This window comes from Pogona vitticeps, chromosome 2 (assembly GCF_051106095.1).
Source record: "Pogona vitticeps strain Pit_001003342236 chromosome 2, PviZW2.1, whole genome shotgun sequence".
In the NCBI taxonomy this organism is placed as follows: domain Eukaryota; kingdom Metazoa; phylum Chordata; class Lepidosauria; order Squamata; family Agamidae; genus Pogona; species Pogona vitticeps.
In genome coordinates this window covers 245,421,543-245,441,566 of record NC_135784.1, presented here as the reverse complement: position 1 = coordinate 245,441,566, position 20,024 = coordinate 245,421,543, and the positions used below count along the sequence as shown (strand labels likewise).

At 40.3% G+C, this 20,024-nt stretch overlaps 1 protein-coding gene across 1 annotated transcript in view; it reads left to right on the top strand.

Moving 5' to 3' along the window:
• Window positions 1-19,189, top strand: part of SLC71A2 (solute carrier family 71 member 2) — a 47,634-nt gene extending 28,445 nt beyond the window's left edge. The window contains exons 6-12 of the mRNA XM_020796581.3: window positions 141-359; window positions 1,213-1,326; window positions 3,587-3,658; window positions 7,528-7,640; window positions 8,588-8,685; window positions 9,864-10,015; window positions 17,568-19,189. Of these exons, the coding sequence (XP_020652240.3) occupies window positions 141-359; window positions 1,213-1,326; window positions 3,587-3,658; window positions 7,528-7,640; window positions 8,588-8,685; window positions 9,864-10,015; window positions 17,568-17,771 (972 nt within the window). The 3' untranslated portion in view covers window positions 17,772-19,189. The remainder of the gene's footprint in view (window positions 1-140; window positions 360-1,212; window positions 1,327-3,586; window positions 3,659-7,527; window positions 7,641-8,587; window positions 8,686-9,863; window positions 10,016-17,567) is intronic.
• Window positions 19,190-20,024: the final 835 nt, after the last annotated feature.

Below are 20,024 nucleotides of genomic sequence, written 5' to 3'. Positions count from 1 at the left end.
TGGTTTGAAATAACTTATCTTTCTTTGCCATTTTGTCACATCAGTAGGGGGACTGATTGATATTTTTTTTTCTCCGTAGCCAATTAGCATTCCAAATAGTTTCATTGCATTTGGTATTACTCAGATGTCTTTATCCTTAGGTATCTGCCACATTTGCAGCAAGTTTGGTAACTAGTCCTGCAATTGGAGCACACCTGTCTACTCTGTATGGTGATAATTTGGTGGTGTTAGTTGCAACAGTAGTGGCTGTTGCAGATATCTGTTTCATTTTGCTGGCTGTACCGGAATCTCTGCCTGAAAAAATGAGGCCACCTTCATGGGGAGCCCTTATATCATGGGAACAAGCAGATCCTTTTGCAGTAAGTTACTGTTTTGTGTTCATTTTCCTTTACTGTTAAAGAGTGATGTGCTTTAGTTTGTTGAAGATAATAAATGAGCAGGTTCATTTTCAGCAAAACGTAATTTTAATCCACTGACTAAATCAGAATCGCATCTTGCATGCCTGCAGTACTCTTCCAACCCTCACATGTGGGTGGAAACAGCTCTGAGCTGCCAGAGGCAACAGGCTTGAAGTTTGTATACAGTACATAGTTTTTTGGAACCCGGTTCTTCCACTCTACAAGGATCTGAGCTGATCCCAGGGCTGCTATTTGTAGTTCAAATGGGAAACTAGTTGATTATTGTGGTTATGTTGGTAGAGTCCTAATTATGGTAAAATCCTGAGGAACCTTGCACTGCTTAGTACAGCGTTTTGTTTCAGTGCTGAGTCATGCAGTGAGGAATGCAGGGCTGCCCAGACAAATCTAGGCACCATGTGGAGACAGGGAAGCTACAGAGAAAATGAGAGACCTCAGGCCCTCTTGGCTTGTGTTCTTCAGTATCATTTACCTGATCCTGATGTGTAATTCAGAAGAGATCGTGCCTGCCATCTTCACTAGTGTATTATGGAAGACAATAAAACAGAGAGGCACAACATTATCCGCAGCTGCTACAGGCTGGGTTTACTGGCTAGGAGTAGCGGGACCTCCATGAGTGAGTAGAAGATCCTCTTTTTAGTCTAAAGGGGCTTTGCAGAGGATAGTGGCACCACTATAGAAGGATGCGGTTCATTTTTGTTTAGGTGACACAACAGAGAAAAGAAGTTACTTTGTTGAAATTTAATCCTTTCCAGCTCCTTCCAGCTCACAGTGGTTTTCTTCAATCTTTTGACAGTCTCTAAGAAAAGTTGGGAAAGATTCTACCATCTTGCTGACTTGCATTACCGTCTTTCTTTCTTACCTGCCAGAGGCTGGCCAGTATTCAAGCTTTTTTCTGTATTTGAGACAAGTGAGTACATTTGGGATATTTTGTTTATGCTTTTTTTCCTAAACTGTCCAATAGACCCCGATGTGTTCTTAAATTCAGAATGCACCCAGGGAGCAATTGAAGCTTTAAAGTATCATAATTATGAAGAATAAATCACCATTATACCCTACAGTTACAGCAGTCTTTATCAAAGAGTCAGTCATCAGTAAAACTGCAAATATTGTGAAGTAGTAGTTAGCCAAAATGGAGGCTTCATGGCTAATTGTATTGCAGTGAGATAATCCCACTGGCTTTTCATACAGTGCCCTATTATTGCCCCTCTCATTGGCCATCAGTGCCACCCAAGCTACTTTCGGCAACACAGGAGGTTCAGCTTTGGTTTCTTTTCAGCTGAAAAAAAAGGAGAAAGGTTCCTTTCGGCTGGCCTGGTACAAGGACCTTAAGGGTATGATCATAGGCACCCATGGCAGGCAATATTATGTTCATCATATTTTGAAAGGCTGACACACATTCTGAGTTTTAAAATTGCAAGACTTTTCACCCCACTTACAGACAGAACTCTTCCATGCACGTCCTACTGAACAGAACAAAATACTACCGTATCCAAGATGTGTGTTTGTTCACTGTTTGAAAGCACTTGCAGTTATCCCAGAATTGTTAAATTCCATTTTTTAAAGAGAGAGCAAGCTGGAAACAAGTTCTCATCATTGTTAGGCACAAGCAAAAGTTTCAGAAAATACCAAGCCTTCTAATAAGTGTGTATGGTATGTTCCAGATAAACAAAGTAAATAGAAAGTCAAATCTCCTTTTTCAAAAGATATTTAATACATATGCAGGATCCTAAGCTAGAAGCAGAGAACAGCATGAAGGTGACTTAAATAAGGTGCTAATACATATAATTAACTTGAAGGGAAAGATACTTATGTGAGTACAGCTGTCATGGCCTGCTTTAGAACTACAGCAGGTATGAAGGATTGGAAGAGAGGAGGAGAAAGCAGACAAACTTACAGGCTTATTTTTAGTTCTGAAGGAGGGGACTAAGCTTCCTGTGTCTGGTACATCTCTAGTCCAGGGCAAAAGAGTCTACTGTTCATTATGTTGTTTCTCAGAGGCAGAAGGTGAATTCTAACAGCCCTTGTTCCATGGCTAATGATAGTGTGTGCTGATTTTCTCTTCTAAAGTCTCAGAACAACCAGAAAGAGTAGATTCTGGTTGGTGATGTAGAAGTTAAGTTAGAGGAAACAAAAAAAATGAATAGGAAGTGATGAAGGGGTGTGAAAGGAATGGGACACATGTTTGTAGGGTAAAAAGTAGATATAAGGAGCAGTCAATGATATCTCTCCAGTAGCCTGTACAAGATAAAAGAGGATATGACATAACCATTTGAAGAAAACTTAACAGTTTACCAGTGACTGGTTGCCCTTTGTCAAATTAGAATTAGATTAAGGTAGAGTATATTTCGCTTCAGTTTTCATTTAAGGCCACGCATCTGGCAGTCTTTTGACAGCTGGAAGATTCCAGCCACCTCCCATCCAGTAAATATTGTACAGTAGTTGAATATCATTTTAGGAGAAACATGACTTAAATGTTCACATTATTTTAGTGGAACTATAGATGTGTGCTGATGATTCTCCTTATCTCCAGCTAGGGAGCTACGTTTATAATCTCATACAAAGTGTGACACATCTTACAGGCTATATCATTAAGCAATCTGTTGTAACTTTTGTATTCTCAAAGGCTTTCACGGCCAGGATCTGATGGTTGTTGTGGGTTATTCGGTTTCTTTGGCCATGTTCTGAAGGTTGTTCTTCCTGACGTTTCGCCAGTCTCTCTGGCCGGCATCTTCAGAGGACATGGACAGAGTTCCTACTCCAGTCGTCTGAAGATGCTGGCCACAGAGGCTGGCGAAACGTCAGGAAGAACAACCTTCAGAACATGGCCAAAGAACCCCAAAAAACCCACAAAAACCATGTTGTAACTTTTGTTTTACTAAACATTGACTTACTGCCTGTACTTAATCTCAACTCTTTTCTACATACTTATAGTTTATATGTAATCTCAGTTCTTTTGAATCACGTTAAGTTCTGTGGTCAAAGCCTCTGAAACCACTTTTGTCCAGCTAGCATTTCAGATCAGTTCTTATGAGAGAAATAATCTTTTTCCTACTTGCTTAGTTTTATAAGTTGACCTATGATGCTAACCATGTTACACATCTGCTGGAAATAGCAGCTATCTTTAAGCTTCATATACAAATTGTTTTCCTATTTGCGTTTTTCTACAGGTGATAAAATTTGAATATGCCAGCATTGCAGCATTTATAGCTGTGATTGGAATTCTGTCTATTGTTGCACAGGTAAGATACTTGTGGTAAGATCTTAGAAACATAACTTTTGAAGAGTATTTATAGCAAAAGACAAAGAAGTGCTTGCACTAATGGGGTGGTAAATAAATGAATATTACCAGTTAGTCTTCAAAATTAAGTATATGTGACACAAATGTTTGTGTAGAGTCTAAATAAAGAGTGGGATTTCTGACATTCAAGGACTCCCATAATTTGTCAAAACACTCCCCCCAGGCTGATTTATGGAACTGGGAACCCTCAGACTAGCAGGAGATAGAGCCGCTTCCTCATCTCCCTCTACTTGGACTGCTTCTTCAAACAGTTAGAAAGATGCCCCACAGCACTGTGAGCATCATGAGGATTCCCTGTGACTCACAAAAGTGCACAGAGGGAGGGATGGGTTCTGACACAGCCTGCCTCCTTCTAACAGTTTGAAGCAGCAACATGGGAATGACATGCCAATGAGGGGGTCTGTCTGCCTCCTGCCAGCTTGGGGGCTCCCAGTCTCATAATTTCTCCTGGGGTGTGCATGTTTCCCACTGAATTGTGGGAGTCCTTGAAATCCAAAAATCCCATCCCATTCTTAGTCTAAAATACAGCTGCTGGGACAAGGGGCTTGGGTATGTTTATTTATTGTGAAAATTGGTACCATACATTGTTTAAAATAGCTCATAAACACCAGTGCTACATGATACTAAAAGCAGCGGATTATATTCTCATTCTAAAGTAATTTTAAAATCACATATTTAGAATTTTTTTAAAAAGTAACTTAAAAATAGCATTTGGTTTAAACAAAATTATCAAAGCTTAGGGGAAAGAAAGGCGTTTTGAAAAAAGATGCTGGGAGAGCATTCCAGATTTGGGAAGCCACCCTTGAGAAATTCTCTCCCTTCCATTTCATATGGATCATTAAACAGACCTTGCATGTTGTACAATGCTTACTTTGATACTGGAGAGATGCTGTGGATTTCCAACATTGGCAGGAAGTTGTATGAGTCGCTTTTGATGTCACTTTCAGTTCTATGTATCTGTAGCATAAATTATTTTTTTTACTAAATACAGTCATAGCCAAAAATTGCAAAATCTGTCAGAAAATGCAACCCTTCTCTCAGAAAATTGTGGCAGTTGCAAATGTTTTGGTATTCACATGTTCATTTCTTTAGTTTGTGTTGGAACAACACAAAAAACAGAGAAGAAAAGTCAAATCTGATATAATCCCACACAGAAACATAAAAATGCACTGGCCAAAATTATTGGCACCCTTAACATAATATCTGGTTGCATCCCCTTTTGGCAAAAATAACTGAAATCAGTCGCTTCCTGTGACCATGAATGAGTTTCTTACACCTTTCTACTGGCATTTTGGACCACTCTTCTTTTGCAAACTTGCTTCTTCAGATTTGAAAGACGCCTTCTCCCAACTACTGTTTTGAGATCTCTCCACAGGTGTTCTATGTGATTCAGATCTGGACTCACTGCTGGCCATTTCAGAACTCTCCAGCACTTTGTTTGTAACCATTTCTGAGTGCTTTTTGAAGTGTGTTTCAATTCATTGTCCTGCTGGAAGACCCATGACCTCTGGTGGAGACGCAGCTTTCTGATACTGGCCACTATGGTGCATCCCCAAAATTCTTTGGTAATCATCAGATTTCATGATGCTGTTCCCATAGTCAATGCATCCAGTGCCAGAAGCAGCAAAGCAACCCCAAAACCATGTTTGACTGTAGGGACTGTGTTCTTTTCTTTGAATTCCTCATTTCTTTTTCTTTAAACAGTGCCATGATGTCATTGACCAAAAAGCTCTACTTTTGTATCATCTGTCCACCATATGTTCTCCCAGAAGGATTGTGGGTTTGTCACATCAGTTTTGGCATACTCCAGTCTTGCTTTTTTTTATGCCTTTGTGTCAGCAGTGGTGTCCTCCTGGGTCTCCTACCATAGTGTCCCTTTTCATTCAGATGGCGTCTGATCGTGTGAGCTGACACTGTTGTACCCTGTGTCTGCAGATCAGCTTGAATTTATTTAGAAGTTAATCTGGGTTCTGTATCCACCATTTGAACAACCCTTCGTTGTAATATTTCAGTAATTTTGCTCTTCTGTCCCCATCCAGGGGGGTTAGCTACAGTGCATGTAAACCTCTTGATGATACTGCGCACAGTGGACACAGGAACATTAAGATCTCTGGAGATGGACTTGTAGCCTTGAGATTGTCAATGTTTTTCCACATTTTTTCTCTCTCAAATCCACAGACAATTCTTTACACTTCATTCTTTTCTCCAAGCTCAGTGTCACACACAACACAAAGGTTGGGTCAACTTTTCTCCATCTTAACTAGTTGCAAGTGTGATTACTATATTGTCCATACCTCTTACTTGTGACAGCTGTGTCTAAATACAAATTAAAGGAGCATCACATGCTTGAAAAGCAATTATTTCCTACAATTTAGACAGGGTGCCAATAAGTTTGGCCAGTGCATTTTTGGGTTTTTGTGTGGGATTGTATCAGATTTGACTTTTCTTCTCTGTTTTTGTGTGTGCGTGTTGTTCTAACGCAAAACAAAGAAATGAACATGTGAGTACCAAAACATTTGCAACTGCAACAATTTTCTGAGAAAAGGGTTGCATTTTTGACAGAATTGCAAGGGTGCCAATATTTTTGGACATGATTGTACCTGTCTTGTGGTTTTCCACTTGGGCTGAAAGCTGAACTCGGTTTCTCTTTGATTGGAGAGGACTTAAAGAAATTGACCTTTGTGAGATAAAGTACATGGCTGTCATGAAGGGATAGATAGCTGCAGAATTTAAAGAAATGTAAGGAAATGGGATGTGAAGAAGGATCGAAAATAAATTTATGTTAACCAAAGTAATCTATGTTGCAGTCTGCAAGATGCTTTAAAAAGTGTGCCTGTCTTTGAAGGAAAAGTTTAAATAATATGCAGATAAACATTCTCTTTATAAGTTGACCCATGACACTAACCATCATACACATTTGTATTCCATCTATGTGGCATTCTTATCTCCAAAGACACCCAAAACTGTGCACAAAACTATACATATATAGCACACACAATAATAAAATACTTCACATAAAGTAAAAATGGGTATCTATGAAAAATGCACAAACGTGTTAGTAAACAGAAAATAATGTTAAACATATGTTAAAAATATGTATTCAAATATACATGAATGCCCTGGCAGAAGGGGCAAAAAAGACAAAAGTCCCTTTTGGTACAAGGATGGAAAGAAAATGCAAGTGGAATGTGGAGAAATGCATTAGAGTCAAAACTAAGATTTTAATATTTACATAATATATGTGAAATGAAATAGTATCAATAGGGGTTGTTAGAAGGAAAGGTATAAATAAACATTGTTACAACAGTGCTTCTGGTTGTTTTGGAAAGAGCTACTATAACCATAAAAAAATAAATTAACGAGATAGAAGTGTTTAGTGGAATCTGCCTCATTCATAGCCTCATCTGGTGGAATCAGGAAAGTTCCTAAATCGTTTCACTCTTAAGTTGTCAAATTGTCTTGGAGTTATGGCGACCTTATGAATGAGTAACTTCTGAAATGTCCTCTCATGAATAGCTCTGCCTAGCTTTTGCAAACTGGCGACTGTGTTTCCTTTCTTCTTATAATACTTTCTTATCTTAAGACCTAGCTTGTTTCAAGACTCTTGTCAGAAAGTGCATGAAGCAAAGAAGTTGTTACACAAATAGTGTGATTCATTTGAGAAATATTTTGCTTCTGAAACGATATATGAGACCTTTTAAAAACAAGATTTTTGTTAAAATGCCAAGATTCTGATGTCGTACTGATTTATTTATTTATTATTTGTTTGTTTTTTAAAAATCAACCATAATATGTTGTTTCTTTTTGTAGACTGTCTTTCTCAGCATCCTAATGAAGTCTATAGGGAACAAAAACACAGTGCTTCTTGGCCTCGGGTTTCAAATGTTCCAGCTGGCGTGGTATGGTTTCGGTTCTCAGCCTTGGTAGGTGTAGTGCTCTTTGTACAAATAAATCTGGCAGCTGGGTCTTTGTTGGATGCACTGCACTTTCAATTATTGTAGGCCACGTTTGATGCCCATGATGCTGAATGAAAGGTTCATTTACTTCCTATAAGTAAATCTTCAGTGGGCTGGCTCCTGTGAGTTTCATACATCAGCTGAAGTGCAGTCTTGTAACGTACAACAGCAAATTGCTCTTAATTAAGCTCCTTGTGGCATGATGAGGAAATATAAGCCTTGACTCGTCAACTAGTGGTGTTTCACCTCTGAGGTTTATGCCATTACAGTTACATTTCATGAACAAGTCATAGGATTCTGGCCAGTGTGTTTAAATATTCTCACTTTAAAGGGGTTTTGGTCTGGGTGGCTTCTAAAGTTAGCGTTTCTCACTGAAGCCCACAGTCAAGTAGATAAAGAGAAAAATCATGCCTTCTGCAGCTCAAGTGGTAGCAGTAGATGGTTATTTGAGGAAAATTGGGATGCAGTAATCTCTGTTTTGGAAGTTTTAGTCATTTTAAAGCACTTTGCTAACATTTTAAACCTTTTATGTGGGAAAGGATTAAGAGCATGGCTACAGATTATGCTCGTAGTCACTTTAGCTCTTCACATCCCCACAGTGTTTCACATGTGAGCCGTAACACATTGTAGCATTTGCCACATAAAATGGGACTACCACCGAACAGCTGTCCCTGCACGTATGTGGAGAAACGTGCTGATTGAGGCACCTTGTACATGGGTTAGGTAATTTCCAAATATTGCGGTTAGAAGTACTTCCCGTGGGGATACAAGTCCTCACATCAACAATATCACATTGCCTCGCTCTAAATGTAATCCTACCAGTAAGATACAGTATCAGCTGAGGGCTGTTTTTTTGTTTCTGAACAGTGTCTTTATTTCAGATTATATAATGACATTGATTTATGTCTTGTTAGGATGATGTGGGCAGCAGGAGCTGTAGCCGCCATGTCGAGCATTACTTTCCCAGCAATCAGTGCTCTTGTGTCACGAAATGCAGACTCGGACCAACAAGGTGAATACTTGTAGAAAATTCATTTTTCTAGAAAACTGTTCCATAAAGCCATTCTCTTTCAAAAACCAACATGCCCAGATACCTTTGTACTGTAACAAAACATCTGCGTTTGGAAAGCAACACATTCTGTATCTTATATGTTCCTGTATATATGTAACAGAAAGCCAACCTATATGTACTCTCTTTCCAAGGATCACATTTGAAAAAGGTAATCCATGGGTTAGAGGAATCTCTCTTTACGTGAAGGGCCACATCTCTCTCATAGATAATGCATAAATGGCACACCCTGGAGTTTGTGGGGCTTGGATCAAAAGACTACACTCTGGATCCAGATTTGCCATGAACCGGATTTTGTCCACTGGTGGTCTGTTGTCCATCCCTGTTGTAGTCAGTGCAGCCATATCTTCCTGTGATGACTTGTTTCACAATTTTGTAAAAAGAGGGAAGTGAACCTCCCTTTCACACTTTGTTTAGATAAGCATAAATCTGTTTATCAGCTGGTACTGTTTTTGGGCATCAGTGTCTGTTTCCCAGGAATGACTAACTGTGACACTGATGATTCCGCTGTGGGAGGCAAATGACTAGCTAATCTTCAGCTTCTGAAATCTTTCTCCTGTTAAGAGCAGGATGTGCTCTCAAGAGATGACTGGGAACTAAAATCATATTTAGTATGGTCAGCCCTGCAGGGTCAGCATGATTATTGAATAAAACAATTCGCAGGTCAAAGAGAGTTGCAGACTTCACTTATCTGTGTGATAGTATCTGAACAGATTATGTAGACTTCAGTCGGTCATTTCCCTTTCTTGTAAGAGGACCACAATTCTTTTGCTGTGCGGTACACCTTGTGGTTCTTGTAGATTGTGGAAGTTACTGCCATCTAGTGGTGATGGAATACCAGAGCATCCTTTTTTTTAATGGAAAGTGCATCATCTAGTCATTTAAGAACTTGGAAACAATGAAACTCCTACTTCTGAGAGCATATTTATGCTATTCCTGTCTACAGTATTTATTTGCAGTCCACCTAATCTCTCTTGAAGGCATGTTTAAATACTTTATCATCTTGAAATAAGGTCAACCTGGTAATTAAGAATCATCAGACTGCAAGTGCGAATTATAATTTTAAATGAATTGGCAAATGGAAATGATGTGGCCTTCATTATTAACTTGCTTCCCTACAGGTGTCGTTCAGGGGATAATAACTGGAATCAGAGGCCTGTGCAATGGTCTTGGCCCTGCTCTTTATGGCTTTATTTTCTTTCTGTTCCATGTGGAGCTAAATGAGTTGGCACCTGTTCAGGATAAAACAGTTATGCAGGATCCAACTGATGAGGTAATTATTAATTGGTGTATTGTTTTAAATTGTTTTTGAGCAATGTAGTCTGTGACCTTTCATTTCTGGTTTGAAAACCTACCATCCTAGCTATATGTCAAAGGAATTTTAGAGGTCTGTGTGGGGTTTTTTCATATAGTGGTAATATTCTATGAGAGAGACATTTCTAGCCCAAATTGCTGCTTAAAGGCTGAAAAACAGTGTTTTTTCAGTCATAGAATCCTGGGCCATGAGGTCTAAGAGATGGAGACATATTTTTCTTGCAGTCTTCTCCTAATGTTTCACTTGGAACAATTCTTGACAGCAGTGTCTTGAATTCCCACCCCTGTTTCAAAACTTGGTGTGATAGGAAGTCAAGTGAGGAAACTTGTGAATTAGATTACTTAATTCTGGTTATAAACTAGGGGTGGGGACCATGAGGCTCTCTAGATGTGGGACTGCAACTTCCATCACCCTTAAGTAGACTAGTCAGGTAGATATAAGAGATGATGAAAGAAGTGGTTCTACATTCCAGATTTCTACAGCTTAAGTGGGAAAAGCTGTACTGGGATATACAGTTGTGTTCAAAATTATTCAGCCCCCAATGCTGTAAAGGGGTTTAGGGACTATAGTGTACATTTGGAATTGTATTCAGAATGAAATCCTACAAGGACGTTTTAAAGAACCAAATGCAACTAAAATAACATCAATTGTTTATGTAATACAGTAGTAAATGTTTCTTTTGTGGTTTCTTCATTGCCACAATTATTCAACCCCTTAAAGACTACCACTCTGAAGAAGAGAGGTTCATTCAGGTGTTTTCGATCAGGTATTGAAAACACCTGTGGATGTCACTGAGCACCAATCAAGCATAATAAGCACCAATTAGGCAGCTTTAAAATGACTGTGATACTCAGCTCCTTCTAGACATTTACTGGTGTGGTTACAAACATGGTGAAGTCAAGAGAATGGTCCAGGAAGACAAGAGAAGAGGTGATTTGTCTTCACAGGAAGGGCAATGGCTATAAGAAGATTGCAAAGAAGTTAAACATACCAAGAGACACCATAGGAAGCATCATTCGCAAATTCAAGGCAAAGGGCACTGTTGAAATGCTACCTGGTCGTGGAAGAAAGAAGATGCTGACTTCGACTGCTGTGCGCTACCTAAAGCGTAGAGTGGTGAAAAGTCCCCGTGTGACTGCTGAGGAACTGAAAAAAGATTTGTCAGATATGGGTATAGAAGTTTCAGCTCAGACAATAAGGCGCACACTGCGTAATGAAGGTCTCCATGCCAGAACCCCCAGGTGCACCCCCTTGCTGTCTCCCAAGAATAAGAAGAGTCGACTGCAGTATGCCAAAAGTCATGTGGGCAAACCACAAAAGTTGTGGGATAGTGTTCTGTGGACTGATGAAACAAAATTAGAACTGTTTGGGCCCATGGATCAACGCTATGTTTGGAGGAGGAAGAACAAGGCATATGACGAAAAGAACACCTTGCCTACTGTGAAGCATGGCGGAGGGTCAATAATGCTTTGGGGCTGTTTTGCTTCTGCAGGTACAGGGAAGCTTCAGCGTGTACAAGGTACCATGAATTCTCTTCAGTACCAGGAGATATTGGATGAAAATGTGATGCAGTCCGTCACACACCTGAGGCTTGGGAGACGTTGGACCTTTCAACAGGACAATGATCCCAAGCATACCTCCAAGTCCACTAGAGCATGGTTGCAGAGGAAAGGCTGGAACATTTTGGAGTGGCCATCGCAGTCACCAGACTTAAATCCGATTGAGAACCTCTGGTGGGACTTAAAGAAAGCAGTTGCAGTGCGCAAGCCTAAGAATTTGACTGAACTGGAGGCTTTTGCCCATGAAGAATGGGCGAAGATACCCGTAGATCGCTGCAAGACACTTGTGTCAAGCTATGCTTCACGTTTAAAAGCTGTTATAACTGTAAAAGGATGTTGTACTAAGTACTAAGATTGAATGTCACTTGGGGGTTGAATAAAAACTAATAATGATGTGAGCACAGAAAAGACATTTGTGGTTATTTCATTATAAACTTAAGGTTATATTTCTCTGACCTACAAGTGCCTCTTTCATGTAAATGTAAGCAAGATGACTGAATGATCAAAATCAATGTCAAAATGGCCAAAACATTCAGTTTCAGTGGGGGCTGAATAATTTTGAACACAACTGTAATCTCAAAAATGATAGAAAGATTTCAGTACGAAACCAAGGCAGACCTTTCAACATCACAGTAATCCAAGTTTTTGCACCAACCACTGATGCCGAAGAGGCTGAAATTGACCAATTCTATGAAGACTTACAACACCGTCTAGAACTGACACCAAAGAAAGATGTTCTTCTCATTCTGGGGGATTGGAATGCTAAAGTAGGGAGTAAAGAGATAAAAGGAACAACAGGTAAGCTTGGCCTTGGAGTTCAAAATGAAGCAGGGCAAAGGCTAATAGAAACTTGTCAAGAGAACAAACTGGTCATCACAAACACTCTTTTTCAACAACACAAGAGGAGACTCTACACATGGACATCACCAGATGGGCAATACTGAAATCAGACTGATTATATTTTCTGCAGCCAAAGATGGAGAAGACCTGGAGCCGATTGTGGCTCTGATCATCAAGTTCTTATTGCAAAATTCAAGCTTAAACTGAAGAGAGTAGGAAAAACCACTGGGTAGTCAGGCATAAGCTAAACCAAATCCCTTATGAATACACAGTGGAAGTGAAGAACAGATATAAGGAACTAGATTTGGTGGGCAGCCTGAAGAACTATGGATGGAGGCCCGTAACACTGTACAGGAGGCAGCAACAAATATCATCCCAAAGAAAAGGAAATGCAAGAAAGCAAAGTGGCTGTCCAACGAGCCCTTACAAAAAGCAGAGAAGAGAAGGGAAACAAAATGCAAGGGAGATAAGGAAAGTTACAGAAAATTGAATGCAAACTTCCAAAGAATAGCAAGGAGACACAAGAGGGCCTTCGTAAAGGAACAGTGCAAAGATATAGGGTAAAATAATAGAAAGGGAAAACCAGAGATTTGTTCAAGAAATTGAAGATATTAAAGGAACATTTTGTGCAGATGGACATGATAAAGGGCAAAAATGGGAGGGACCTAACAGAAGTAGAAAGCACCAAGAAGAGGTGGCGAGAATACACAGAAGAATTATACCAGAAAGATCTGGATGTCTGGGACAACTGAGATAGTGTGGTTGCTGACCTAGAGCCTGACATCCTGGAGAGTGAAGTCAAGTGGGCCTTAGAAAGCATGGCTAACAATAAGGCCAGAGAAGGTGATGGCATTCCAGTTGAACTATTTAAAATCTTAAAAGACAGTGCTGTTAAGGTGCTACACTCAATATGCCAGCAAGTTTGGAAAACTCAGCAGTGGCCAGAGGATTGGAAAAGATCAGTCTACATCCCAATCCCAAAGAACAGCAGTGCCAAAGAATGCTCCAACTACCGTACAATTGCACTCTTCACACACTAGCAAGGTTATGCTCAAAATCCTCCAAGGTAAGCTTCTGCAGTATGTGGACCGAGAACTCTAAGAAGTACAAGCTGGATTTTGAAGGGGCAGAGGAATTAGAGACCAAATTGCTAACATGCACTGGATTATGGAGAAAGCCAGAGAGTTCCAGAAAAAGCATCTACTTCTGCTTCATTGACTAAGCAAAAGCCTTTGACTGTGTGGACGACAGCAAACTATGGCAAGTCCTTAAAGAAATGAGAGTGCTTGACCACCTTATCTATCTCCTGAGAAATCTATATGTGGAACAGAAAGCAACAGTTAGAACTGGATATGGAACAACTGATTGGTTCAAAGTTGGGAAAGGAGTACGACAAGGCTGTATATTGTCTCCCTGCTTATTTAACTTATACAGTGGTGCCTCACTTAAAGACGATAATCCGTTCCAGGAAAATCGCCGTTAAGCAAAAACATCGTAAAGTGAAATTAAAAACCCCATTGAAATCATTGAAACCCTTTTCAGTGCGTTCCAATGGAGTAAAAACGCACCCTCCAGCGAAGCTCCTCCATATGGTGGCCATTTTTGCTGCCTGTATAGCGAGGAATCCATCCTAAAACACAGCAGGGAGCCATTTTAAGCACCCGGTGGCCATTTTGAAAACCCATTTTGATTGTCGTAAAGCGAAAATCGGTTCCCGAAGTAGGGAACCGATCATCGCTAAGCGAAATTCCCTCATTTTGACCATCGTTTTGCGATCGCAATTGCAATTGCAAAAACATCATCGTAAAGTGGATTCGTCGTAATGCGGGGCAGTTGTTAAGCGAGGCACCACTGTATGCAGAATACATCATGCAAAGGGTTGGACTGGAGGAATCTGAAGATGGAATTAAAATTGCCGGAAGAAATACCAACAACCTCAGATATGCAGATGATACCACTCTGATGGCAGAAAGTGAGGAGGAATTAAAGAACCTCTTAATGAGGGTGAAAGAGGAGAGCGTAAAAATAGTCTGAAGTTCAAAAAAACAAAAAACAAACCTAAGATCATGGCCACTGGTCCCATCACCTCCTGGCAAATAGAAGGGGAAGATACGGAGGCAGTGACAGATTTTACCTTCTTGGGCTCCATGATCACTGTAGATGGTGACAGCAGCCATGAAATTAAAAGACGTCTGCTTCTTGGGAGGAAAGCAATGACAAACCTAGGCAGCATTTTAAAAAGAGAGACATCACCTTGCCAACAAAGGTCAACATAGCGAAAGATATGGTTTTTCCAGTAGCGATGTATGGAAGTGAGAGCTGGACCATAAAGAAGGCTGACCACTGAAGAATTGATGCTTTCAAATTGTGGTGCTGGAGGAGACTCTTGAGAGTCCCCTGCAAGGAGAACAAACATATCCATTCTAAAGGAAATCAACCGTGAGTGCTCACTGGAAGGACAGATACTGAAGCTGAGGCTCCAATACATTGGCCATCTCATGAGAAGAGAAGACTCCCTGGAAAAGACCCTGATGTTGGGAAAGTGTGAATGCAAGAGGAGACGGCAAGAGGTTTTTTTAAGAGCCAGTTAAAGACTTGGCTCTTTAGACAGGCCTTCCCTCCTGTCAATACTTGACTTTACTTTCTACTTAATCTTTTGTTTCATATTTTCCATCTTGATTAATACTAATATTGTCAAAGTAAATCATTGTTTTAATTGTTTTTATGAATAATTTTATCGTGAGCCGCCCTGTCTTGAAGGGCAGGATAAAAATCAAATAAATAAATAAATGGGGACGACAGAGGACAAGATGGTTGGACAATGTCATCGAAACTACCAACATGAATTTGACCCAACTCCGGGAGGCAGTGGAAGACGGGGGGCTGGTGTGCTCTGGTCCATGGCATCACGAAGAGTCAGACATGACTTAACGACTAAACAACAACAACAGCTTAATTTGAGGAGGTCCATTTCGAAATGTACATACCGTATCTTCTCAAGAAATAAATGAATGTAGTGTAGTGTAGGACATTTTTTTCTGTTTATTCGTATTAAACCCCTTCTGGTTGCTGGTCAGTTGGATTTCTATAAGAATTATTTTGAAGCTTATTCCAGACATGATTTTGTTATTGTTTTGTATGAGTCTTCTTGCATTTTTATTCTGTCAGAAAATCTGAAACTTCTGCTATGCAGAAGGATTTTTTTTTTCACAGTACCAAAAAAGTGTCTTTCCTGAGATTGCATTCAGGCTCATGAAAAAAAAATCATTCCAAAGTAAGCAACTATTTTCCTGGGAGAGTGAAAGCTTTGATGGAGGAGAATATTGAGAGTAAATGTTTATTTTTCTGTCTGTATTTGTCATAAATAGACGATTCATTGTCTCTCCTTGTCACCACAGTGCATCTGTTTTATATAGAATTTCCTCTTTGCCCATGTGCTTAGGCTGCTTTATAATGGGATTGTTAGAATTCTCAAACATTTATGGTTGAGTCAGTGCTTCTGTTTGTAGGCCTATATCTTTAATAATTTACAGTTTGTGATCATCACACCCCTGAAGCCTATTGTTACTGCTTTCTTGGGAAAAACATTTTACAAGTATCTGAAGATTGATACTTTGTTCATCAGGCCTACCATAAAATTAATCCCATTAGACATTCAGACTCACTGTGGCCTGAATAAATGTACTTTTTCTACCGTACTATTCTCATTTGTTCATTAGCATTTCTGAGTCCTTTTGGGAAATGAGATATAAATTATCACCAATGGCAGGCTCTGCATTTCCTTCTTGTTGCTTTCTGTTCCTTTGATAATGTTTTTAAAAAGTTGATAATATGTTTTTTGTTTTGAATTAACTGGTGATTGATGCTGCTGTTTGTATATTCAGTTGTTCATTGTGTATACTTTACTGTGCGGTTTTAGACCATAGGGAGGGGAACAGTCATCCCTTACCATACTCCTCCTGTCGTCCCTTCCAGAATACCTGAGTCATGGAGAAATCTTTTTAAAAGTTTGTAAACCACCTTGAGTGCTATTGGAATGGCAGGGTATAAATGTATTAATCAGTTTGCATCCCAGTTCCCCTCACACTAGGATTGTCCTAAAACGCATCATGGTGTCTGCAGCTGGTGCAGAGGCAAAAATACAGGATGGTGTTCCTGTAGTGTTGCTTGCTTCTGGTACCTTGCTGAGTAGAGGATTCTCTGCCCCAAACATACCGTATTTGCCAGCGCACAAGGCGACCTGCCGTATAAGACGACCCCCCCAACAGGAGGAGGAGGAAGAGGGGAAACGGGGGGGTGACGGCGGGCGAGCGAGCGCCGGCTGGCTCAGCGGCGCGGGGCAGCGGGCAGTCCAGTGGCAGCTCAGGCATGGCAGCGAGACGGCGAGGAAGAGCAAGAGGCTGAGGAGGAAAAGGGAAACGGTTGGGGGCAGGCAGGTGAGCGTGCTGGCTCATCAGTGAGAGGGAGAGGAAGAAGGCAAGAGGCTGAGGAGGAGGAGGAAAAGGGAAACGGGTGGGGGGCGGGCGAGCGAGCGCGCTGGCTCAGCAGCGAGAGGGAGAGGAAGAAGGCAAGAGGCTGAGGAGGAGGAGGAAAAGGGAAACGGGCAGGGGGTGAGTGAGTGTGCGGCTGGCACAGCGGCAGCGGCGCGGGGCAGCGGGCAGCCCGGCGGCAGGCTCTGGCTGCTCAGGCATGGCAGGCTGCGCTTCCCTACCTCCATACAGACTGAATGCCTGCCTGCCCGCCTGCCCGCCTGCCTTCCTCCCCGGCCAGCACAGCCCCACGTCATTCAGTGCACCCGGCATACAAGACGACCCCCGTACTTGGAGGCATGTTTTTTGGGCCCAAAAAGTCGTCTTACAGGCTGGCAAATACGGTATATTGTGGTTATGTGCTGCCTCTATTTTGCAAGGCTTCATCAGGGATGAGACCTATAAATTGTGTTTCTTGACTGAATTTAAATTGGCTTGCCAGTTTAATAAGGTGACCAAGAGAACTGTCTTGGCAACATCTGCAAATGGCCATAAATAACTTGGATGCAGTTTTGTTATATTTCTGAAATTCTTCTGTGAATAGCTGATTTCTCTCTCTCTCTCTCTCCACCTCCCCCACAGAGTTCCATTATACCTGGTCCGCCTTTCCTGTTTGGAGCATGTGCAGTCCTTCTAGCTTTTCTGGTTGCCTTATTCATTCCTGAGCATAGTAAAGCCAGCAGTACCAGGAAGCACAGCAACAGCATCAGCAGTATCCAGAGCAACAACCCAGACCGAGGCAGCGATGAGGACATTGAGCCACTGCTGCAAGATAGCAGCGTATGAAAACTGGATTTTTCCTAATGGCAATGTTGACTGCAAGCAAACAGAATCCATGCACTGAGCTCTGTATTCAGAGCAGGACTTTATCGGAGTGAGCTTTTGATCTATCAAAAGCTTTGCACATTTCACCCACCTAAGGTATATTATGTAGTAGGTGGCCACTGATGGGGGCAGATTTCCACCACTTACTGTGTATTTTGTATAACAGTCTGAAGTTGTTATTTTTATGTATCTGTGCAACTGCTATGAATCCCAATACTGAACTTAGAATATGGAATAGAGTGTCTTGAAAAATACATTATACTACAGTTGAACACTGGGCATCCAAAGTCATTGTGAGCGGACCACGTTTAGTACCGAAGTGGCAAGAGTTCAGATTTATTCCTTTTCATTGGGTACCTACTCCCTTATTAGACCTCATGAGTTTGAGAAGATATTTTATATGAATACATATTACTGATGAATAGAGATCATTATGAAATCTCTCAGTCAGAAACCTATATTTTCTCTTCTTCATGTGTTGTCTGGTAGATTGGATATTGCAAAACTACTTAGATGAAGTGTTACCAGAGAAATTCAAGCATTGTAATGGAGCCTGTTTGCCAGTCCTCCTCTTCCTCCCTCATTCCCAAAGACTTTAAACTTAGATGTGTATAAAAAGGGCTCCAGTTGGAAACAAGAGGAGGAAAAATAATTCCCTGCTGATAGAAGGCATTAGTGATGCTCGCTGAACGGGCTAGCAACCCCAATCTGGCCAGTTCTAGCACAGAAACTAATTAACTGGAAGCTGAGGCAATTTACATTGACTTGTGTGTATTTATTGCATCGTCTGTCACTTTTTAATCTGCCATATGAAGCGCTTCCATCCCTGTTAATTTCACTCCTGCCTTAAGTGCTAGTACACATCTGTTATCACCTATATTTTCAACTGTATTTAGCCCTCATATCAAACTCTGAAGAATCTCATGGAAGTATAATTAAGTAATAATTTTTCCAAAAGAAACATTAAGGATGGTTTAGTTTCTACAGAGCATCATACTATAATTTGTAGAGTCATTTTTATGAAATTGCACAGATTTCTATGTATTTTGCAGCAGTGGAGATGGACCATTACACAAAAATCTAATGAAATACTCTTATGAATGTTTTATATGTATTGAAATATATGTAGATATTTGTAAGAAGTTTTAATTTTTTCCAGATGAGGTACTGTGTAAATCTTGTATTTATAAATGTAATGAGGGTGTTGACAGATATACAGCTTTTATAAAGGATTGTGTAATGACTGAACAAAATTGAAATATATATATTTTGAAACTTGTTCCGCCTTAAGCAAAGATATCAAACCTTTTGTACTATGCAGTTTGGTTTTTAAGTTAATAAGCTTCCTAATGCATAATAAAATTGCAACCTATATTATACATGCTCTAGTTCTCATTTTACTATATACTGTGTATTTTGTTCTCCCCAGTATCAAAGGTGTGTTTGAATAATTGGGCAGAGCATATATTGTTAGGAAGTTGATTATTATATACTGAATTTTGTTTCCTTGCTGCAACCCTTCAATAAATTTAACGTAAAGAGCATTTAGTAATTATAGGATTGATATGTAAAGATGAGCCAGTCATAAATTCTCGGTCATCTTTATATAGCAATTGTTTATTCATCAAGGGAATGTTTTCTTACTTTATAGCTAGCATTAAGTAAACTTGGAGGACCTCCAAGGTGTCAGTGAGCTTTCCCAGGAAAAAAAAACAGACCTTTTGAGATGAAGAGCCTGTATTTCTTAGAGCATAATTATCAGGACACACCCTGCCCCTAGTATTTAGAATGCTGTAGTGTTATTCTGGCTCTCAGTCTGAACAGCACTTCCTCTAAGATGTAAAGGAAGTGTTAACCAGGTCTGGATCTTTCTTACTTATCTCATATTTTTATCCCACCTTTCTTCTTACAAGGACCCAAGGCAGCTTACATTATGAGGGAATGAGGTGCATAATGAAAAGTAAAAAATGTGTGAATGAAATATGTTTTAATGCACACTTTTTCCTGAAGGAGTTTCACAGAATCATACAGTGGTGCCTCGCTTGACGAGGATAATCCGTTCCAACAAAATCACTGTAGAACGAAATCGTTGTCAAGCGAAAGTAAAAATCCCATTGAAATGCATTGAAAACCAGTTCAATGTGTTCCAATGGGCGAAATACCTCAGCGTCCAGCAAAGATCCTCCATAGGGCGGCTGTTTTCCGGTGCCTGTA